General features: G+C 38.9%; 2 protein-coding genes across 2 annotated transcripts in view; both read left to right on the plus strand.

The window, feature by feature from the left end:
* The first annotated feature begins 244 nt into the window (after window positions 1-244).
* On the plus strand, window positions 245-4,398 carry LOC149111320 (peroxidasin-like). Its single transcript, XM_089291063.1, has 4 exons — window positions 245-439; window positions 1,835-2,143; window positions 3,268-3,543; window positions 4,294-4,398. The coding sequence occupies exons 1-4, from the start codon at window positions 370-372 to the stop codon at window positions 4,329-4,331; spliced, it is 693 nt and encodes a 230-aa protein (XP_089147189.1). The 5' UTR covers window positions 245-369; the 3' UTR covers window positions 4,332-4,398.
* A 10,879-nt stretch (window positions 4,399-15,277) lies between these two features.
* LOC110046081 (inactive tyrosine-protein kinase 7-like) overlaps window positions 15,278-24,814 on the plus strand; it is a 19,375-nt gene continuing 9,838 nt past the window's right edge. Inside the window, exons 1-5 of the mRNA XM_020751752.2 lie at window positions 15,278-15,489; window positions 15,988-16,299; window positions 21,937-22,221; window positions 23,239-23,523; window positions 24,668-24,814. The exon at window positions 24,668-24,814 is cut by the window's right edge and continues 123 nt beyond it. Coding sequence (XP_020607411.2) covers window positions 15,405-15,489; window positions 15,988-16,299; window positions 21,937-22,221; window positions 23,239-23,523; window positions 24,668-24,814 — 1,114 coding nt within the window. The 5' untranslated portion in view covers window positions 15,278-15,404. The remainder of the gene's footprint in view (window positions 15,490-15,987; window positions 16,300-21,936; window positions 22,222-23,238; window positions 23,524-24,667) is intronic.

Here is a 24,814-nt window from a genome sequence, read left to right on the forward strand (position 1 = left end):
CTTATACAAACAAAATTGGCTCTGATAAAATACTTAATCGAGAAATATGGATCTTGTGACGCATTTTTCAATCGGTAACGTGTTGGTTCAGACATGTTGATCTGATGCGACCACTGCCAAAATTTGGGACTTGCGAAACTTTCGCCAATTTTTTTCCTCGCCAAAAACTGGAAACGTTTGAATTCGCTCGAGTGTGACCCGGGTTCTGAAATTGATATGCCACGTGACATGTGTCAAAAGGCTGGCGTTCGAGCCCAAATACAGTTCGCAGATTGAATTTCTGATAGATTTTTATGCCTGCGTGAAGGATTTTCTGTCCTCCGAGGTTTATTTCTTGTGTGTAGTCTCTGGTGATAAGCTACGAATGCCATGGATTTCCTGAAGAGGAACTTTGTTCAATTCGTGCGTTTCTGGGTCTGGCTTTGCATTGTGTTATTAGGTAAGCATACTTTTAACTACCCTACGAACAGTTAGTTTCTGACTTTCTTCTTTGCCGAACGAGAGCATTCTCTCTCGCTCGGGGTGAGAGAAACCCACTACTCACTGGGTAACTTTTTGTCTAATTGTCGGAATACACCGGTAGGGATGGCCATGGTCATTAGGATGACCGCTAAATAATGGTAAGGGTTTTTCCAATCCAACCGAACGATCGGGCGCTAGCTTACCATTCACAATATATGGTCAATATGGGTTCCCGTTGTTGTTTCCTTGGATGAGAGACTGGAGATTGGCGGCGAAAACAGTAAATGGTAAGGAAATTTCTGCCTTTCAGTTCTTAACGGAAAAAGAGGACTACCTCGGGGGGAGTATATAAAATGTAAAAGGAGTTAACAGAAATGACTTCGCAGTAAATTCATGACCCTCATTTAACAGTGTCATGAAATGCTGACGGAGATGCTGAGGTCGGCTTGAGGTCGATTGACCAGGATTTGGACTCGTTATTGTCACCCGGTCGTAATTGGAAGAAAAAGCAAATGTGCGCTGTGGTAAACGGCGGCTTTTTCTCTGTTGTCTGTTAATCTTGTTCTCGTTTCTTGGCAGATCAAGGAAACTCAGTCACGGTATTTTGGCCTTGCACAACTTATACCTTAGAATTGAAGGAAACCTGAAATAGTAGTTTACTTAGATAGGAAAACACCAAAGATGAAATAATAAACCATAAAGGGACGAGGATGGTTAAAGTGCCAATGACATGAAAAATAATTGCTGCTTATTTGAAAGGATTTTCAAGATAGAGAAGAATAGCGTTTTCCTTTTTGGAATATCTTTTTTCGTTTTAGAGATATTGACGTTTTTGTATGATGCAAATTGGGAAAGTGATGACGTCATGAGGTTTGTAACTAAAACGGTAAAATACTAAAGAATATCTCTGGAAATATTAAAGCAGTGTTCTTCAAACTTGGCACCAGAAATGTACATCACAAAAGAAACCACATGGCACCCATAGTGTCTTTGCCATGGAAACTCTCTTGGCTCCAGTCTCTTTCTGTCAAAAACTAAATATCCTAATTTTCAACCCTTTAAAGTGGGACAGAAGGTCCTGCTTGGAACAGACATGGTTTCCATATTGTCTAAACTCTCATCATTAGATTGGCTGAAGTATATGGTCCTTGGTTAAAAAACAAAACAAAACTGTTTTCATGGCAACAACACAACAGGTGTCATTTTTGTTTTGGATAACAAACTAAGAACTTGAAAAATTTAGGGTACTTTTTTCAAGATGCCCCGACCGTGACGTGAAGAAGTCTGCTGACTTACATAATTTTCCCCAAGGTGAGAATGCGTGACGGCTTTACCTAATAACGCGTTCCCAACATTATGTCTACTCTTTCAGGATCGTCGCTCACAACCTCTCAATCAGCTGGGCTGAAGTGGCTAACTCAACCAACGCCAAAAACAGTAGAAGCCGGCAGTAGCGTGTCTTTTACCTGCTCAGCAGATGACCCGAAAAAGATAGAGCTTTACGAGTGGGAACATAATAATCTACCTTTACAGAGGGATGATCGATTTACTCTTAAAAACGGTGGTCAAACATTAGAAATATCCCAAACAAAGTTTGAGGATCGCGGGGATTACCGATGTGTGGCCACAAGCGAGGGTAACGTCCTTGGTAGAAGTCAAAATGCAGCACTGGATGTTAAAGGTACCTGTGACACATTGCTTTAATCGCTAAATTTAGGGCGTGCCTTCGGCGCGCAAGAGCTCCGCTACGAAACTTTTAGACTTCCAATAATATTTTTAAATAGTTTGAAAAATGACATATGCTACTCCACAGAAAAAAAATTCACAGATTGTTACTGAGCAAAATTGTTGGTCAATACAGCAGCCACTGTTGTGAAGACCACAGAATGGAACCTACAATGGCACAGAACAGATTAATGCTACAGAAAATTAGCTGCATCTTTTGTTGCAATTGTTACAACATATCTTAATTGAACCAAGCTAAGCGGGGCGTATTTCTGTTTAACTTTGACGCCATTCAGTCGCTAGTGATTGTATTTTGTATAAGATCTAAACAGTGACATAATTTAAGATTGTCCTGTATCCAGATTCTTGCTCTTTATGAGCTTAGAATTCAAGGTAAAAATAGTTTAATTATCTACAAGATTGACAAGAAGGCTTAATACATACAGCTAAAGTGAAGATTGCAGGCATTCACAGCTATCTCGTAGTTGCCAATCTCCATGAACCAAAGAAAATCAGGTGTGACTCTGAAGGGACTCCTCCAATTGTAGTTACGTGGAAGAAAACTGACAAGAAAGGAGACAGCTCTTCACTTGATTCAGAGCGAATTAAACGACAGGGTAACACATTGCATTTCACACGAGTCGAGAAGGAAGACGAGGACCAGTACTCGTGCAAGGGTGAAAACTCGTTTAGCAGTGCTGAAAGCTATGTTAATGTCTCTGTCGATGGTAAGAAAATTATAATTATAAAATCCTAACTCGGCACAGAGGCTTATGAAAAAAAAAAAACAAAAGAAACCATGTAAGATTGTGGGATGAAGCGCATATGTATTTATTTTCAACTATTTTAATTAACGTATAACGTTGTCGGATGAATTTACAACGTTTTCGAAACTGATTCGTTGCTTGTGTGATTCTCGCATTTGCACCTCTCTTTTTTAATTTCTTATTACCATAACCATAATCCTTATACTTGTTGCTCTACCATTGAAAATAATCTTGTAAGTTTTCCTTTCAAAGTGAGTACCTGTTTTCAAAGCTTTAATGACAATCTAAATGTAATTTTCTCATTCACGCGCAGTATATCCTGTTTTTGACGTGCGGCCAAAGAACACAACAGCATTTGTGAAGGACAATCTCTGGATTCACTGTAATGCTACTGGAGATCCCAAACCCAAGATCTGTTGGGGCAGGTACGATCGAGTTGGAGACAAACTCGATAGGCGCAGGTTTATTCCGTACTTCAACGGAACTCTTCACATCAAAAGGGTGCGTCTTGAAGATCAGGGCGAGTACTTCTGCCTCGCCGCCAACCGTGGTGCAATGAAAGTTACCAAGTTCAGCCTTGTCGTAAAGGGTAAGTTGACTCGTTTATAATTATGCATGTGTCTTTGGGCTCCTTAAATTTCGGCTTGGCTTTTTTTTTATGACATTCTTTAATTCCTTACATAACTTCATTAATTTGCAGTATTGTGGTAAAATAAAATACAATACATGTTAACATTATTATTGTTGATTCTTGTTCAGTGGAAATTAAATAGAATAGAAAAGATACAAATTTTTCTTTGTTGTCTGTTAAGCTTTTCGTTTCTTGGCGGATTGAGAAAATTTATCATAAGAGAGTCCTTGAGTATCCCTTCTGTGGTCTGTTTTTATTTCAAAACAAAAGCTCTTGCAAGAAGAAGAATGGGTTCTGTTTGTTTTGTTTTTGTTGTTGTTTGGTGGGAGGTCTGTAGAAATACCCTTTAAAAGAGCTACGTCACGGCTTGTGCATCTTAAGAAGTTTAGCCTAAATTTTTCAAGTTAGTGTTTTTGTAATCCGTGTTAATCTTCGCCATTCTTAGCCATCCTCGTTCCTTTATGGATTATTATGATCCCTCTGGTCTTTCGTGTTTTCATCAATTTTAAAGGTTATTTTGTACGTGGCCAAAAATAACTAAAAAACCGAGGTTGAGCTCCTTTAATCCACACCTTTTATTCTCTGGGCTTAAAACAACTGACGAAACTCAATGATGTCAGAAATCGAGAACAACCTTCAATATTTCAAAATTCTGGCAGACTTGCCATGTAGCGCTACATTATTTGATTCTCTTTTCTTTTTTTTCAGAATCGAAAGAAGTTAAATTCAGCGCACATGGAATTTAATGGATCCCATGCTTTTGTGATAACTTGCGTTTTACATGTGACAATAATAAAGATGTTACATTTGCTATTCTCATGGTTGATATAGTAACTAGCTAGAAGATCGCGCAATCATTTTATCCAGCAGTTGCACATTTGCACGTAAAGTGATTCATATACGGCAATAAAAGGGAGATTTACCATATACGCCGTACGCACGCGCGTTCCTCCAGAAATATAGGAAAAATATACATATTTACTGGCGAAAAGCGTCTTGGATAATTAAATTGGCTGGTTTGACAATCTTTAGTCTCTCCTATTAAACCTATTATTAACTATCCCAAAGGTTGACATACATAAACAACATAAGTATTAAATACTCAATGTTTTTCTATGTTTTGGTTTTTGAGACTGTTCCCTGGAAAACGTTTGAAATGGCATTTCACATAATTTCCTGGGGTACGAGACTCACACGCTACGCCCTTCGCCTCACTTCGCGGAAAAAGTCATAGACAAATGTATGTCATGTATAGGAAAGTGAAAACGCGATTTGCCATGAAATTCCCACACAAACACTGTTATTTTAGACTGTGTTGTCTACCCGTCAAGATGTAGACTGCTGGTCGCTAATCCCTGCCTGATTTCGAGAGGAAAACAGACTGCCAGCAGTCTAGCTAATCAAGATGGCTTCCAAACCGCGATAAGGTCAATCGATTAGATGAGGTGGACATTTCAGTTTGATCTAAATGAAGCGATGGCATAAAAAGGCGGGAAAATTTGCTGCGCGTGCGTTGTTCACGTTTTGAGTTGTCAGGGAATCAAGCGAGACAGAGTTTTCTTCTGAAATGTTCTTGGCATAATAACCTTCAAATTTGTCTACGTTCTGGAAAAATGAGACAAACGACACAAGACCCGAAGTAGTTTGGAGTTGAAAATTACACGCCTTGTTCAAGAAAAACGAAGCAAGAGTTTAAGTTGCGCAGCTGTGAGAAAAAAAGGCCGAAAAGGACAGAAAGGACGGGGAAAGGACAGAGAACAGGACCCAATATTGTAAGGTAAGCAAAATTTCCCGGCTGAAGTGCTTATATTAATTTTGTACTACAAATGAATATAACAGGTAGATTTAGGCCAGCCTAAAAGCGTAGCTCCTGGGTCAGGTTGTTCAGAGCCCGATTAAGCTAACCCAGGAAAAGGTAGAATTTTGATTTGAGTTTTGTAACTTTGCGGTGAGGTTTTCTGTATATTGTTTGGCCTTCTGTTTTTAGTTTTAATAATCATTATAGACTCAAAACAAAGCAGCAAAAAAACATTTGTATCGAAAATCAGCACTTGGTCAGCGGTCAACTTTTAAAAATACGCGACCTCGATGAGCTGTAAACTTGAGCCCGCGATATGGTCACGTGATACTGGTCAGCAGATGCCTTGTTTTGACAGGTGTCAATTGATCATAACATGGATGTCCAATATCAAAGAAGAACATGGTAAACCAACGCTGAATGTCTCAGTCAACCTATTATTTGGAGTATGGCCGCCATTTTGCGCGACTCCGTTGTCGTCGCCGTCGTCGCCGTCGTGCGTACGCGCCCACGAGCAGTACTGCTACCCATGATAACCATGAGAAAATCAACTCATGAGTTTCCTTTTCTTTCCCATGTGAGTATGGGGCTCCGCTTGGCGGCCCTACGGGGCGCCAGAGCTCCGCCATGAAAGATCATCTATTTGAACTGCGGAGAAAGATATGAAGCCATGATTGATCATCGCAGTTATGCACATAACTTAAGCAGTTGTCAAATTAAAGCCTGAAAAAAATTCAGGCCTGAACGGGATTCGAGCCCATGACCTCTGCGATATCGGTGCAGTGCGATGTACTGATAATCTCTTTTCACTTACTGAACGTGTCGGTTTTTGGTCCTTCCCGTAATAAATTTTCCGCTGCTATTCTTCTTCGTTCCTTCGTTTTTTGTTACCCAGAATGTGGCCGTTGGCCATATTAACAGAGTGGCCGTATTAACCGGGTGGCCGTATTAACAGGGCAGCCGTATTAACGGGGTTTCCTCTTAAGAAAATGTATGGGCGTTTCGCCGGGACAAAAAAGACTAGCTGTATGATAAAGAGGTGACCGTATTAATGGGGTGACCGCTAGGCGGGGTTCTTCTGTAAATGGCATTGCCCATTATTTCCAGCATAGTTTCACGATAGAAATCCTACCAAATGTGCCACCAGCCATTTAGGCATTTTTTGCGACAGAACTTTACCGGTGAAACACTTAACTAAGGGACGCACTCATTTACCGGTACTCTCTGATACTATAGTTGGAATGCTGGAAACTGAGATAATTCAGGCTGTTTATCATTTACACGGAGAAAGCGGTTCGTCGACGGCTTGTGCAAATTGTAAGCAAAAATGCTTGATGGTAAGTTCCGTTCGGATTGGCCATTTACCATTTACTCGACTGACATCGTTTGGACCTGATTTTGGACTACCTTTCAAGACGTTTCGTTTATTTCGGAAATTTTCCGGTCGGTCGAGCCAGAATTGTCTTGCCATTTAGTTACATTCCGAGATGAAATTTCCGGAATTTTTCAGTGAAAAAAATCAGAAAGCTAGAAATACACTATCAGAGGTTTAGAATTTTCCCTGTATTTTTTATACAGCTGCGGGAGCATATTTTTATAGGCTAGGGACTCCTTTTTGACCTTGCTTTTTTGAAAATTAATGGAATCGGAGCTTGCTTTTTTTGTTTGTTGTTTTTTTTTTTGCAGTCGGTACTATGCAGAAGAATGGACGGCATTTAAACAATCACTATCGTTGGCTGCCAACTTCCAAGCAATCTCCGGCATACGGGGACTATAGTCCATTTTTGATTGACCGAGGCATCAGTCCGTATGACCACGAAAATTGAAGAAATCCATCCACCCAGCTTCCGCTTCCACGCCTTCCACCCCCCCCCCCTCCCCTCTCCGTGCCTGTTCAACAGCTTGAAAATGAACTTACCTATGTCTAAAACGGAAACTATTGAATATTCAGTTTCAATTGATGATTTCTTTTGCGGTAAAGAAAAAGAATTACTCCGTCATTCAATTTTCAATCAATTTTCAATCAATTTTCAATCGTGTTTCAATCAATTATTTCAAATCGTGATGTTCTAGTTACGTCGTGAGATAAGATTTTAGTCACAGTTCACCAACTATTGCACTTAGTATGCCAGTGGCGTTTTAAAAATGTGAAATTTCTGACCCTCAAAAAATTTGACACATGTGAAATGGTGGACAGATCGAAATTTACTTGGGTCAGTATAAAAATGGCTGGTTAATAGAAAAAACCGACATAAATAATGGTCATTAATAAACGCGAATAGCCGTACTGGTTGCATTTACATTTTTTTAAAAAGTATTTTGTTCGCCCCAGAATAAGAACTTGATCCTAACAACAGATAAAGTAACTAGCTCTATAAACCTTCGGCTGGTGGGTACATCATGTTGTCAATTTATTGGAGGAATTACCGACATATTCCGTTATATCGCGGCTAAATAATTTAATTAGGATTTAACCGATCAATCAGTTGATGAAACATTGTCAGGTTTCTATTACAATCGATGTGAATCATTCGTACATCAGTCATCTTATCAATCGCAATCAATAGCAATTGACTGATCTGCACGTAATATGATAGCTTGTACTAAGAAAGGCCAAAGCATAGAAAGATGAGTCACTATATATCGAAAACGACTCCCATTTTCTTGAATTACTGTTAGCACTATGGAAGACGACTTGTCCGTCCACATATATTGGAGCCTGGGGGCGTATTTTTCCAATTTTTCTTCTCCTAAAGATGAAACATTTTTTTTCTTAGCGATGCCCTCATATTTCGTTTTTACCAAATAAGGTATGCTATGGTATATTTTAACGCGTTCAATTAAAGTCGGTTGAATTTGTTTTTATAAAAATGCCAGTGGTAGACAAAATAATACGCAGAAATAAAATGGTGGCCGGTGTGGCTCGCCTAATGCTATAAACAGACAAGATATCGAACCTACTTACATTAATGAATATTGTCGCAGCGGATGTGGCCTCTTGAGTATATTGTCTTCACAAACTTTTGCAAATGGTTTCGAATTTTAAAACTCAATATTTATTCGGTCTGTTAACTATATAGCAGATTAACTATATTGATAGTTGCAAACAACTCAAGAAATTCAGTATTTGATATTGTCTCTATTAATTGTGTTAGAAAACAGACTGTTTGTAATTATTCTGAGTGCGTTCTTTTCGATTCTACCTCAGATTTCATTACACTGTATTTTACAAGAATATTGCTTTTCAGGCCGAGGCTGAATATTAGCTAATATTCTTATTTTTCTGCCGATTTTAGGCTGAAAATTCTTAGATTATAGCAAATGACATTTCTGTTTTCGAATGTATTTGGTGTCTGGGTGGCGTTAAAGCAATTTTGGAGCCAGCCTGCAGGCATAAAGGCCTGATATGACGCAGATACCTTCTTGCCGAAATGTTATTAGCATCGAGTATACGGCTAGTGCTGTTTTGGTTGCGTTTTGGCTACTTTTGCCGCTTAGAGAAAGGAAGAATTTTATACGATTTAGAAAAAAACACATAATTGTATTGTATTTTTATTGTATTTACAAATTTTCAACAGAGAACTTAGAGGAAAGGCTGTAAAGTCATTCAGTTTTTACCGTGGCTCGTGATTGCAATAGTTTCAATTTTCCGTTGACTAGGGGTTGATTGTTTCAAGTATCATTAAGCTAATCCAGGCGTATTAAATACGTAAATTTTAACACCGAGCTGTATAACTGCTCTCAGTGAAATTCTCTGTCATTTTCTGTTCTCCTTCGAGTTTTGACGTTATCCAAGTTTCAAACTCTACAAAATGTTTGCTATGAAAAACATTTTTATACAACGGAAGCTAACTAAGCTAAAACGGAACTCGGAAAACTTGTAATCCTTATTACCGTTAAAAGTGGCTCTTGAATTACCCGGCCCGGGACATCAGACATTTTGCAAGTCACAGCGTGTCAGAGTGACCGTGTCACACTGACACGGTCACAGTCTCGAACATCCCTGAAAATAATGCTATCAGCCAGGCTGGAACGTGATTTGAAGCTAGCTCGTGACTTGATCATCAGCTCCCGGGAGGGAACTCCCATATAAAAAAGACGGGTGATCCTGTTTTGTGACCGTGACTTGACAGTTTTTTTTACCCTTAAGAGGTACCAATTCTAACACAACACATTATCTCTTTTCATGTTTTTTCGGCTCAATAAGCTAAAAGGTAATGCAAAAGCAACCCCTGTAGACCTTTTGAGGCTGACCACCTTAGCAGTAAGAGGTACCAAAACAGGTTTTTTAACCCCTAAGAGGTACGACGGGCACCCCGGCGTTTATATATGGGAGACCCCCCGGGCATCAGCTGAGCTCGACTCATGCTTCGTACGGTTGAACTCTCTTCTTCATTTCCGGCTTCACTTTCACGTGCCATGTTTTGCTGTATCACAGTAGCTCGTGATCCATTTCATCTTTTTGCGTCGCGTGAGTTTGCCGTAAACACGTTCAATATTGGCGCCAGCTAACGAACTGTAGAAAACGTAAAGTTTACTTCGGACTCGACAAATTTTTCAAAGCTTTATGAAGCTGCGAATTTTCGTCAGTTGTACTACTTACACCAGGGGACATCTTGCAGCGACAGTTTTCCTCGTGTACCATGCTTGTTTTTGCGAAAACTTTCAATGTAGAGACGTGTGCACTGCCTGGGGGGCACTGCTCTTGCAAATCCTCGCCTGTACAACACATTTTTTGACCAAGAGAGACGATCATGGTCTCTTGTTCTTACTCAATCGGCTTCGTGTGCCCAAGCCTGCATACTGTCCCTGCAAAATGTTTCCTAGGCATACACACAAGGGGTTTGAGGAAAGAGGAAAGAGGAAAAAAGAGTTTTGACGTCCCTCGGACAACTTGTAATCCTGGATTAAGGTGGTCTTATGCCTTGAAAATAATGTTTTTTTGTAAAACACTGGACTCTGTGGGTCGACAGTTTTGGTACGACGTTTAAGGGCTTCGCAGTCTGACCAAGAAAAAATGCTCTTCTCTTGGTCTGACTTAAAAAATGAGCTTTCCAGGTCACATGCCACAATAGTTTTAACTACTGGGCCGGGTTTTTCAAAGCCCGGTTAAGAATTTTGATTTGAGTTTAGTAACTTCAGTTTTCGGTGGGGTTTTCTGTTTGTTATGTTGGTCCTTCAGTTTTGAGCTTGACTAACCTCAAACTACACAAAACGTAAGCAGTAAAAACATTTTTGTGCAAGAAAAATTAATACTTCGGTTAACTTTTAATCCTGGTTTAGCGTTAACCGCCTTTCGAACTACACGGCCCTGGTTTTTATTCATTAAAATGAACAACTAGCCGCTAAGTGTCAAAAAGTAATGTCCATTATAGGCACAATAACGTGCTAATGAATGGTTCGATAAGCAGGGTATTAAGTTCATCCTGTCCGTAAACAGTTGTCCAGGGCCTGGTTGTTCAAAGCCCGATTAAGCTAACTCAGGATTAGCGAGAAATTTTATTTCAGTTTTGCAACTTTTCGGTGAGGTTTTATGTATAAATTGTATCTCCTTCTGTTTTGCGTTTGGATAATCTCAAACTACATAAAACAAAAGCGGTAAAAACATATTGTTACAAGAAAAAGTAATACTTCCGCTACCTTTTAATCCTGGGTTAACGTTAGCCCCCTTTCGAACAACCCGGCCCAGGTGACAAACCTCCGAAAACAGTGTTTTGAGAGTTTTTTTTTTTTTTCGTGAAAATGGGAATATTAACTAATTGAAGAAGAATAGAATGTTCAAAGAAATGTTCAAATGTTGTTGTTTATAGTGGTCTAGAATACAATAGTACAATAGTAATTTATATCGCAATTATTTCAATTTGTAACCACGGACGCCACGAACCGTGTTTGCAGATAAATTCCACAACTTTGGCCCCTGCTAGGTTAACTAAGTAGCACCTTCAACCAGTCCATAGGAGCGAACAACTAATACTAGTTATATTAACTGAATTACAGGGAAAACATTTCATAAATTGAAAATTTTATTGATCAGTACTTGGAACGACTTATCTAATTGTGGCCTTTACCAACCTTGAAAATTTGACAACATTCGGCCGAAACCCAATGGAGATATCGTGTGTAAAATACTGGTGATCTGTCTATTTAACCGGCTTTGTGAGAAATATGACTTAAAAGTTTTACTTCTTTCTCCGAGAGCCCAAATTAGCCCTGTGAATGGGTGGGCGGGGTGGGAGAGGGGGGCAGAGGAAGGGGTAGGGGCATATCGAAATGTTTTACATAAATGTTCCGCTGAATACCCGAATATACACCGGTCATAGAAAATTAACCAAGTATAAGGAGCATATAAGATGGTAGAGGAAGCAATGTTCAGGACCATGATGCAAAATTCTCATAAGTGCACATCTTTAAAGCTTTCCTGTCAAGTATATCTATTGTTTTTCCACATTAGACTCGGCTCTTACAAATTTCCAACTTAAATCAAAGAAGCCCTTCATATTGAATGGGAAAGACCCGCGTTGAATAAACAACTCAAGCATGTTAATTTAACACTCCTACTTTGATTACAATTTGTATTCAGCATTTTTCAAAGATTTGTAATCGCACCTGTTTTTTTGTACCCTTAAGTATTGTGTAACTTTTTCACTATTTGTACTATTATTCTACATTGTGTAATTTACACCTACTTGTTACCTACTTTATATAAAGTCACTCACTTGTAAACAGCTTTTTACTGAAGATGGATACTGAGTATCCGAAACATGTCTTGCAAATTTAAACGGTGTGTCGTCTTCTTTAAATGTTTGATTTTAATCTATTAAAATGTACTGAACTGAATCCATTTCGTAAGTACTTTTGGACTGTAAACGAGCGTTACTATGGGCGTTGCTATGTTGAAATATAGAGTACCGGTGTGCAGATTTCTTAATTTAAACGCAAATCAAGAGGTAATTGCAGCAAAATCATTTCAAAACGCGTTTTGCAAATGGTCAGAAATGTTGAATCTTCGTGTTTCGGAAAAATGTTTTTTTGAGAAAAATTTACATCTGCAGGTATAAGACCAACTGAAAATGTTAAGCGACACTCGAATCACCCGCCGCAGCGAATCAAATACTTTGCAAGTCGCAACGAATTTACTTTTCCTTGAACTTAATGCAGTGTCACCTTCACAGGCAGTCTCGAAACTTCCGGAAAATAACACTGTCAGTAGATTTTAAACTAAGCTTTTAAGTCTTAGGCTCGAACGTGACTTAAAGCTAGCTCGTGACTTGATCATCAGCTGAGCTTGGCTCGTGCTACTATTGAACTCTTTTTTTAATTTCCTACTTCAATTTAACGTTGCATGTTTGCCTGTATAGCTCGTGATCCACCCCACCTTTTCGCGTCGCGTGCGTTAGCCGTAAACACGTTCATTCAAAAGTATAAGTTAGCTAACGGACTGTAGGAAACGTAAAGTTTAAATCGGACTCGACAAATTTTTTGAAGCTCTGTGAACCCTTAAAAAACACTTGACCAGTTTTCGTCAGTTATGCTACTGAAAGATTGGCACACACATGCTAGGGGACATGTCGCAGCGACAGTTGTCCTCGTGTACCATGCCTGTTTTTGCAAACGCTTTCAATATCGCGTCGTGTACTTTGTTCTTGCAAACTGTTTACGCTACAACACATTTTTATGACTCAATCGGCTTCGTGTGCCAAGCTTGTGCACTCTCCTGCCAAATGCGTCTTTTACGTCCGCACGAAGGGGCTTGTCCCCGCTCCACGTCCCCACAACATGTGCTGTAGTATGTGCCGACTTCGACAGAGTCTACCAAATGTGGTGACGCAAACAAAATTGATCACGCTGTACAACCCAGCATTCCACGTGCATGTTCAGTCACTTGAGTTGGAGTTGTAACAAGGCCGTGCTGATGTAACATGTCGAATTTCATTCTCAAATACACGAAAGATTTTCAATCAAATTTAACCTTTTGTAAGTGAGCTTAGTAACCTTTATTTACCCTCGGCAATGTTTATAGCACTAGTGCTAGTGGGGCCGAGTAAACAACTGAAACAAATCTTCTCAGTTACGACGAAATCAAGTGAATTCTTGATGTTTCAGAGCTGCATTTGACATATTTTCACAATCACGGTGAGAAAACGTGGTCATCCACATGAAAGCGTTAAGTTTTGTGTTTTCTTATAAAATGTTACAGTCCTTGCTCTTATTTTATTTTTCCTTTATCTCGTCGTAGAGCACTTGGCGTGTGTCCCTAACATAATATAATGATCCAGAAAAAAAAAATGACTTGATGATGAGAATGTTTGTATTTTTGGCCCGTTACAATGCAAAATGAAAGCAGGAGAAAAGGGGTGGGGGGGGGGGGGGGGGCGCTCAGATCACTTATTGCTCAAAACAACACGGTGATTTTATGTTTTAAAGTTCATGATCTGAGTGCCAGCCGCAAAACTAATGAAATTTACGGTGGTCTTAACGATCACTTATCGCTTCATGGAAGATATTGATAAGAATTAAAATAAAAAATTCAACGGCTGGTTCGCCATTTCAACGGCACACATTTTCGAAGTTGAAAAACAGAAATGTTCATGATATACGCCCCTCAGAGAATGCCACAATTAAACGGCCCACTCGACCATTACATTTTAATCAGTACCCGGGAAATGAATTCTTCCGTCTTGCAAACTCCTTGTAGAAGTGCCCAAATACGATTACTTCCCATCGCCTACAAGAATTGTTTTGAAAGCGAATCGTATCATTTTGGAATGGCTGTTTTGACTACAAAGCTGATAACAGAAAAGTTGTACTAATAAGCTACTAATACGTTGTAATCGGCGCCTGGAGTACAGTCTGTAACAGTGAACCATGAGGAGAAAGTCCACCCGAGTGGGGTGCCTTTTTCAGGCTTGAGGCATATAACAAGCGAGCTTAACTTTAGGGAAAACTACCATTTCGAGTTTTAGGCCTTTTCAAAATTTCTCAAACTCAGTGAAGAAACGCACCTGTAACGTCCAACTCATCTCGGAATTATAGAAAAGGTATGCAGTGTTCCTACTTTGAACACGATTTTTATACGGAAGATATGCGAAAGGGTTACCTTTCGTTTTGAAATTGGTATAAAAAGAGCAAGGGTCCTTCGCTCCCCCTCTCCCCACCACCCCCGGAAAGCGTCGGCGATCGGAATGATCGAGATCGCGAAAGGAAAAGGAAATTTGATCGAATTTCGTTTATTTAGCCAACGTGATACATATACCCAATCTCCCACTACGTGCTTATGCGTAGCGAAACAAAACTAAAGATCGCTTTTATTTTTCTCCCCGTTTTATGAGGATGGAGAAATGAGATTTCCTTTAGATAATACTAAATTTATCAAACCTTCACAAACTTCGTTATATCAATATTGTAACAGCTCTCGGAGACCATTGTGTGTGTCATCAAGGATTTTAAACAAACAACTGGTGTGAAAACTCAGCAAGTAGTTTTTTTAAATTTTTTTATGGGGGAAAATGAGGTTTTTTCATCAGATTCAGCGGATTTAGCAAAACAATTCAATCGGTTGTTATAAATGACATACGATCTTGCGAAAATAACTAAAATCAAAAAACATTCTGCGGGTAATCGACGTCCTTTAACCGATGCCGACTTTTCAGCTTGAATTATCGAAACTGAAGTTGTTTGGCGATCGGCGGCGTGCTCAACTCGTGAGTCATGCGAGGGAGTTGTGATCAAAAAGCAGCGAACAAAGGCAATGAAAATTTTACATTGTGTCTTTCACAAGACTAGTCATTTCCTTTGGGAGCACCGCTGCCGCTAAATAGGGTGGCGTGATTGGTCACTCTGTACTTCCGGTCGCACTGGATAATAAAGAATGACAACCACGTGACATATGTCAATCGGCTGGCGTCCGAGCCCAAATATACAGTTCTCAGATTGAATTTCTGATAGATTTCCATGCCTGCGTGAAGGATTTACGATCCTCCGAGTTTTATTTCTTGTGTGTAGTCTCTTGTGATAAGCTACAATGGCCATGGATTTCCTGTTTTACTCGAAGAGGAACCTTGTTCAATTCATGTGTTTCTGGGTTTGGCTTTGTTTTGTCTTGTTAGGTAAGCAAACTTTTTGCCTAAATTAGAGCATCTTGTAGCTATTCTAATCTAACCGGGCATGGCAAGGTAGAAATGCCATCTTGTACTGCGGTAATTCTATCATTCCTTGGGTCAAAATGATACCTTCTCGACGGAGACACATCTTGAATTCTGAATTACGTGTTTGAATTGCTCCTAAGGTTGATTGAAGATTCCAAATGGTGAAATAGGGCTCGTTATTGTCGCCCGGTCGTAATTGGAAGAAAAAGCAAATGTGCGCTGTGGTAAACGGCGGCTTTTTCTTTGTTGTCTGTTAATCTTGTTCTCGTTTCTTGGCGGATCAAGAGAACTTAATGGAAGAGTTCATAGCGATACGTATGCCTACTGCTGTCTGCTTTAATTTTAAAGCAAAAGTCCTGGCTAGAAGGGCTCTGCTGACTTACATAATTTTCGCCAAGGTGAGAATGCATGACGGCTTTACCCAATAACGCGTTCCCAACATAATGTCTACTCTTTCAGGATCGTCGCTCACAGCTTCTCAATCAGCTGGGCTGAAGTGGCAAACTCAACCAACGCCACAAACAGTAGAAGCCGGCAGTAGCGTGTCTTTTACCTGCTCAGCAGATTACACGAAAAAGATACAGCTTTACGAGTGGGAACATAATGATGTAAGTTTACAAAAGGACGATCCTCGATACACTCTTAAGAACGATGGTAAAACATTAGAAATATCCCAAACAAAGTTCGAGGATCGCGGAAATTACCGATGTGTGGCCACAAGAAAGGGTAAAGTCCTTGGTAGAAGTCAAAATGCAGCGCTGAATGTTAAAGGTACGTGTGACAAATTGCTTTTATCGCGAAATTTAGGGCGTACTGTTTTCGTTCGTGAGCTACTCGCGCCTTTGTCACTTTCTGAGATTTCTCGGGGCTTGTTTTCACTTGTTTTTGCGGGGGGCCACGAATTGAAGTGTTGAACAATCGATTGCACGCTTGTTGAAATCATTCCACAACAACGGTGTATCACTAAGCGAAGAGGCGATCGAAAGTCAATGTTATAGACTTGTGTTCAAATGTGTTACCAAAAATAAATCTTTCATTCATGCTTTCTCATCACTCAATCAAGAAATCGGGCTGGAATTCACGAAGTTACAATTGAAGTCTTCTTGAAAAGCTAGTTTATTAGAATTTTAAATTTATAGACTCTTTCCCTGGCTTTGAATTGCGCTATTGTTCTTATCTTATTTAGATGAAGCGTTCGCTGAACTTTTACATTTTTGCCGTTTCCTGTTTTATTGTTAATGTTTGTTCGGCATCCTTGATTCAAGATGCAGTTTATTTAATATTGTCCGTCATGCCGATATATTACAGAGTTTTGTGTATATTAATTGTTACAAGCGGAGAAAATTTTCATACGCTCACAGAATTTTGGAAATGCGATCGCCACTTAGATTCCTCATGAATGCTACCTTCCCACATATTTTGTGGTAATCCATATTTTCCCCATGGATCAGCTTTCTCTGAACCACGCTGGGTAATGTAGAACGCCAAGAATCGTTTGAAATAGTTTTTCCAGTTTCGCGCAGTTTCAATATTCGTTGTTGCTCCAAATGTGCTCTTTATAATGAAAGCTAAATATCATATGGCGCGCTTGAGCTTTTGATTGCTGATAAGATACTCTTGAGTGTTCGGTTCTAATCATTAGCACATTAACAATTTTCAGAATTGATTCTTTAGTTAGAGACGTCAAGATTATTGGCTGTTGTGTTTATTTGAGTACATTAATCAATTGAAGCACCATCACTCTTTTGGTGGGCATTGGAAGTCAGTTTTTGTATTCACTGCTCAATTATTAATTAAGAACTTGCAGAGTTTTCTTTTTCTGTGATATCAGCCGAGAAATAGCCATTTCATCAAACAGCTGTTCTCCGACTTGGGAAATTGCCAGTATAAATAAATCATTATATTATTTCAAGATTGCATTCAGTTTCCATAAAAAAAAAATCATGGCCGAGTATTTTGCTGTGACATAATAACCCTTTAGAGGCCTTGTAGATTGATAACATTCGTCTCATTTATGTTGATTCATTTAACACTTCTAATTTTTCTAGAAGCAATTTCACTGTATTTTGAGACACTAACACTCTAGACTCGCAGACTTAATTATAAGGGCCTCAAAAAGCATGTCTGAATTAAATTACTTTTTGGCTTTCTAAAAAGAAATGATTCCTGATTACAGGTGTGTGTAAGATTTTATCCAACACCCAAGGAAGGAACCCTCAATTTACTTTTCTCAAGAATGCAGATAAGGAGGAAAGATTTTTTGGAAATTGTGTATTTTCTTTGTGATCATCACCAAAGCAAGACAAACCTGTTTGAATCAGGATGTTGCATGATTGATAATTCATTATTTCCTTCAAGGTTGAATTGAAGCAAACCAATGAACAAATTTATTCATTTCCGTTGGACCATCACTCATGCGTAAATGAGAAAATATGCAATTTCCGCTGGCTTCTCATCTCTTGACCCTGGGTAAATGAGTTACAAGCAAGTCAACACTGCTTGCTGAGTATTTAGAGGGTTTGGGCCTTATCCTAAAGTTGATATTTAGGCTGTTTATTTCCTTTCAGCAAAAAAATCTGTCAAACATAACTGGGTGGCACAACATTTGCTCCTCCCAGGAAATATAGAAGTACTTTATTGTGAAGCAAAAATAAAGCATCTTAAGTTTGAAATTATCCATGTGCTTCATTCTTGACCTAAGAATTTTTATTGAAGCTGACCAGTGTGCGAATATGCATCTTGAGGGTCTCCTATACAGCGTTATTGCCTTCAAGCTCAAATTTGAAATAACTATAATTATTAACATCCCAGTTTATAGTGCAGACATTATCTTTGCACAATTACGGTGACATTTCTCACAATGTCTTAGTAAGGGTTAAGACTGGGAGATTAAATTCTTATGGATTAAGAGAAACTTTGCATTCATTATTTACAAACATTTAAATCCTGTAGATAGTGTGATTAAATTCTGTCAATCATAGAATTTGTAGCTTCAATCTATAACAACAAAAATTAGTTATTGTTATTTCTGTTCAATGTATCTTAATGTGTCTTTTTGCTTTTCTCTACGTATCTTGCTTTCAAAAAGAGGCATATATGATATAGTACATTTTCCAGAGTTTGAATTATTTTGAGTAAGTGCATCAAAGAAGAACAGAAAATTATCAACTTTAGTCAGCCCTGTGAGCTGCTTACACACAAGATACAGTCCAACAAACAATGACCGCATTCTTAAAAGATACGAATTAGGGAGTTTAAGGTCCTTATAATTACCTTTACATATAAGAACAGGGCTGGGGAAAAAATTGAATTCCAGCATGCCCTTGGGACAAATAGTTCTCTAATTTTGCTTCCCCTGGGCAAGTCTTGGTTTGCCCTTTAAACCCGGCGTGATCAATCGATGACAATCGATCATCAGAAACCAATCGATCAATCGATACCAATCGATAACAATTAGTTAATTGTTATCGATTGCTATCGGCCAATCGATGACCAATCGATAATCACAAGCTCGAGTCCTCAATGTGGCAGACATTTCAACTTCAAGTCATGGCACAGAGATGGGAAGCGGTTCTATGGAGGATACAACAACCAGTAAACATTCACTCTTTTGGTGCACATTTCACTATGGATCAGTGCGGTGAGAAATTGTGGAAATGTGCGCTCGGATGGTGTCCGTACTATGATGACGAAAAATGGAAAAGGTTTTATTATTTGTTGCTTCACCTGTTGTTCTTACTAGAAATACTTGGCTTGTATCTTGATATTTTAACCTATCTTTATGTAGTCACGTCAATATGGGCCATAATGTGTCTGGTAGGGTCAGTCTATTTCTTACTTGTTCTGACTCGCGTCTTGAGATTGTTATTTGCAAGTTTCATGTTCGCAAGTATTAATCTTGTGTCATTTTTATACGATGGTAATGAGCATTTTCTTCCCACGGACTGCCAGTAACCAGAAAACTTTAAACCGTAGGTTTCTGTTGTAACTTGAAAGAGTACGAACATTTTCATCCCAGTTTAGTTTGTGTTAACAATGTTAATTTTCTTGCATTATACCCGCATTTAGAGAGATCAGTAAAGTTATTGTTACTGTTGTCGATGGTAACGATGATCTTCACAATTACATGTCACCATATTTCTCTTGTCAAATCATTTTTTTACCTCCCCAAAAGATATGGTAATCGATGACAATCGATGACAATCGATGACAATCGATGGCAATTAAAAAACACAAATTTTTTGGCCATCGATTGGTCATCGATTTCCGATATCAATCGATTAATTGTTATCGATTGATATCGATTGCCATCGATTGTTATCGATTATCGGTTTCATCGATTGATCACGCCGGGTTTAAATGATTTAGCTGACAGAAAACTTGCCTGATCCTTTGCCCATTGGGCAATTGAGAATGAAAAGTTACTTGCCCAGCAGGAAAATCTACTTGTCTGGGACAATGGGATGGCACTTTTTTTCGAGCCCTGAGGTAGCCATTACTTTCTTGTAGCTACGTTGTAAACTCTGACTGGAAATGCCAATAGTTAATATCAACTAGTACTCGTTTTCATGGTTGTATGCATTATTTGAATCTCACTTCTTTCTCAGCCAGCACTGATCAGTAACAACAGAAAGGTTAAATGTGCTTTAATTAAGAAATAGAAAACTTGTACTGTGTTTCTATCGAGTTACTGTTATGGAAACACAGGTGGAAGTTTGGGAGATTGAGAAATTCTGTGGGAACATGAGCTGACGGGCAAGTGTTTTCTTAGCTCTTTCAAGTTCATCCAAACTTCCATGAGCATTTCTATTTAACAATTAGATTATGAGCTCAAGATTTCTATCGCACCATAGTGCTCTCATCGACTATCACACATAGAAATCATGGGCGAATAATCTAATTGTTTTAGTATAAATCTACACTTTGTTCAAAACTTTTTCTAAATCCTCTTCTCAGACACTTCAAAAACGCAAAGAAGGGGCCGCCAGTTCGTAACAAGTGGACACTGCTAGGCTGCTCACTATCTACAACAGAATAGATAGTAAGTAGCATTGCCAATCAGAGAACAGCATTGGTGATGGAACGCTAGTAGATTTGTGCTTAAACTCGATAGAAACATGGAGAACATGTTTTTTATTTCTTTTAGAAAATTCTGTGATGAAAGAAGAAAACAACTTGTTTGCTTTGATCATCAAAATGGAAATCCTCTTTACTTGCAACGTCATTACATCAACAGCTCTTGCTAGTTCTGTGCTTCTATTGAGTTTTAGTATAAATGTACTAGCATTCTATCATGAATGCTGTTCTCTGATTGGCTACGGTACTCACTATCTGTTCTGTGATATACAGTGAGTAGCATAGCAGTGTGCCCTTGTCAACAAAATGACGGCTGCTCCTTGGCATTTTCGAAGTGTCTTTGAAGAGGATTTAGATTAAGTTTTGAACGACTATAAGATTTATACATAAACAATATTAGATTATTCGTTCTCAATTTCTATCGCTCAATAGTTGACTGGGGCACAGGGCTGCACCCTCGTCAACTATCATGCAATATAAATTGCATGTATATTGTAATATACATGTGAAATGATACATGTATATTTGATATGGACCTCTCCAAATCATTAGGTTTCTACATGTATCAAATTGTTTAGTCAGGTAGTGGACATTGTTCAAGGGCTTTTGACCTGACACCACTCAGGGCTGTCAATAAGTTTTCAAGTAGATGTCCCAAATTTTAAAGTAGGCGGAAGTCTATTTTTTAAGTGCCAAAAATTTCGAAATATTGATGCTTGAAGATCCTCTTTTCAGCCTTTTGCAGTCAGTATTTGGATCTAAAAAGCAATCATGCCAATGACTATATTTAATATGTTCTATGTTTTAACAACCATTCTTTTTCTTAAAATCTCAATAGTCTCAATCAGGAAATCTGTCCAATTTAATTACCTTTGCTCTACTCACTTGGCTGAGAGTGAAAAAACATACTCAGAAATGACTGCCAGGGATCCAGCTATGTGGAAATGACTTAGGCGTTTCATGACCCTTTCATCTTCCGTCACATGTGGGAAACAAACACGTTTAAAACTCTTGAAAAGCATCTTTGCTTTGACTCGGGCATTTGAAACAGATGTCTTACAATATTTTTGCAGGATCCTTTCATTATTTTACATGTAAGTTTCTTGTCAAACTTAATGGTAAAGTGAGATGAAAGTAGACAGTTGAAGACACGCAATTAGCCAGCTGTTCTGGCAGGCTACTTGCCTATAATGACAGACCTGACCACTGTGGAATACTGAATAATACAAAACTGCAAAGTAAAACTCTAATCTACTCAATGCACTAGTGTAAAGTTTGAGTCACCAGCAAGGGTGCTAACAGACTTCTTGTTCATTTGGTTTGCATTTTCAGGAATTTGTGATACAGTTCAGTTAAGCGTCAAACCGTCAGGCAATACATTCCTCACAGGGACTGATTTACAGTTACGATGCAAATGTTATTTGTATCCTCTTGGAAACTATACATTTACAAAGGATAACGCTCCTGTGGTAGTGGGCGGGCGAATTTCTGTGAGTCGGAACAAGCTATTCATTTACAATGCAACTGAAGGAGACAGTGGTAAATACTCGTGTAAAGCTACACTAAATGAAACATCATCTCGAAGTTCACAAGCACCATTATCTGTTACTGTAGTTGGTAAGTTTGTCTTCATGTCCATTGTTACAATTGTCAGGTTGGATTAGCTTACTGGGGTTCTTGAGTTATAGCATCTGTTGTTTTCGTTTACCTGAAAACTTGTATTGCACAACATTCAGAAAAATTTGTTCAAAAATGAATCTAAGTGACCATTCCCCCATGAGTACCCCCTCTCCCAGAAGCTCCCCCCCCTTGGGCTAAAAAAAGTAGATTAGTACCCCACGCTCAGAATCAAATCATAATGGTATTTGAAAAATGTTTGAAATCCAAGATGGCAGATATTTGAAATGTATGATGTCATTTTTGGTTTACTGCGACCTCATGATTGACAGGTACTTATCATAATGCTAGTTGGATTTGAAGTACCCTTGCCAGGCTCATGAGTGAGGGAAATAAACACAGGCTAAATTTGGTTTAAGTGTTGGCCTAATGTGTCTTATTACCTTGTTCGCATTTTCGTTCAAAGAGGAAATTATTGAGAACACAATATTATTTAATACAGTGTAAGGGTAAGGTACAGAGTTATTGGTGACCATGTCATGGCCTAATCAGATACTTCCCCCACCCCTCTCTCTCTTTCTCTGTTTACCTTTTGTGGGGTATGCATAGCAAAATTCATAAATTGGCTGATAGTGGCCAAGGTGCCAACCAAACTCATTCGTACTAAATCCATATAACGGGCCATAAACATTCAAACAGTGTCATTACCACCATTATCATCATCATCAGCAGCAGCAGCAGCAGCAGCAGTAGCAGCAGCAGCATCACTAACAACTGTACACGTACAGTACTGCTCAGAAATAAGCGAATCATCAAATGCGTGTTGAACTCGTTGACATTGACACACGTCAGTGCATTTTCACTGATGCATTTGGAAACTTGTTTTTCAGCAGCGTGTTTTTTTATTTTATATATCAACTTGTATCAATTCAAATTAATTTACAATGTATGACATTGATTGAAGGAAACTCAGTCTCTTTGATGCTTAATGTTATACAATTTTTTTTCTATCAACAGTTGGGCAATTTCCTCAATTTCAAGTACCCCCTCCAGGAGAGGTGATAGTTATAGAGAGGAGTCTAAAGCTGATCCCCTGTAAAGCAATTGGAAAACCTCAGCCAGACATAAGCTGGTATGCTGGCAATGTTCGGGACCCATTGCAAGACAATGCAAAATACACTATATATCAAAATGGGTCACTACTGATCAGGAATATAGAAAAACCAGATGCTTTAAAGTACACATGTAAAGCGAAGAACTTGGTTGGGGAAACTAAAGCAGACAGCACAGTGAAAATTGCTTGTAAGTGTCTTACAGTCAAAACATTCCAAGCATTCATTTTATGGGTTGTTGATCCTTGTAATAAAAGTAATTGGAAATTTCATTCATTGTTTATTTAAGATTCCATTTTTGAAATGAATAATTCAGTTCTCATACTTCAACTCATTCAATTCTAAGATCCTGTTTACAAAGAGAGATGGTTACCCTAGCAAGCGGGGTACCCTAGCAAGCAGGATACCCTAGCAAGCGGGATACCCTAGCAAGTGGGCAGGTTACCCTAAGCAAGCGGGTTACCCTAGCAAGCAGGTTACCCTAGCAAGTGAGTTACCCTAGCAAGCAGGTTACCCTAGCAAGCGGGTTTCCCTAGCAAGCGGGTTTCCCTAGCAAGCGGGTTACCCTGGCAAACCGGTTACCCTGGCAAGCAGGTTACCCCAGCACTCACCCATTTCCTCTTTTTTCCTTCATCGTGTTTACAAGACAGCCAGGGTTACCTGGGAAGGTGGGCTACCCTATCTGCATGCCAGGGTTACCCTGGCAGGTGGGTTAACTTTTTCCCTTGTAAACACTCCAGATAGGGTTAACCTGTTTACCCAGGTTAACTTTCTGATTGTTTCCAGACCCTTTGGGTGTTAACTGTGCATTAAGTTGTCCCAGGTTGTAGGGTAACCCTACCTGTGAAATTTTGCTTGTAAACCCAAACTATCTATTGCCCTCCAGCTAGGGTTAACCAGCTTGCTAGGGTAACCCTCCCTCCTTGTAAACAGGCTCTAAGCCCAAATATTTAGAATATCTGGCTTCATGCAACAGCTGCATTAGAATTGAACTGAATGACAATTTTAGCTGCATGCGAATATACTTTATCAACCCCAAATATCACTATTCAACTCCAAATGTTTACAGTATATTCTTCTCATTTTTTTTAACCCTACACGTTCTCAGCCCTCTTAGAACACCCTATGAGAAGCAAGGCACCGTGGTATTCTGAGAAGAGAAAAGAAGGCCAAATTTAGTTATCTGATCAATGTTGGCATGTATTGTAGTGTTACCTGTTATGTGTGTTTTTTTTTTTTTGTGACAAGGTTTTGCATAAAGTCGTAAGCACTGTACTGTTGCTGCATTACTTTTGATTCTCATTTACAAAAAAAGCATCTCTATCTGTCCACAGATTTGGATAAGGTTGTCCTTGAAAAGACCAAACTTTACATTCTCCTTAATCATGAAACTGAAGTATATTGTAGGAAACCTAGTGGACTTCCAGAACCAACCATCACTTGGGAAAAAGCTGATAACCAACCTTTGCCAAAGAAATTTG

This window comes from Orbicella faveolata, unplaced genomic scaffold, assembly GCF_042242905.1.
Source record: "Orbicella faveolata isolate gen_17 unplaced genomic scaffold, um_ofav_v1 contig_24, whole genome shotgun sequence".
NCBI classification, from domain to species: domain Eukaryota; kingdom Metazoa; phylum Cnidaria; class Anthozoa; order Scleractinia; family Merulinidae; genus Orbicella; species Orbicella faveolata.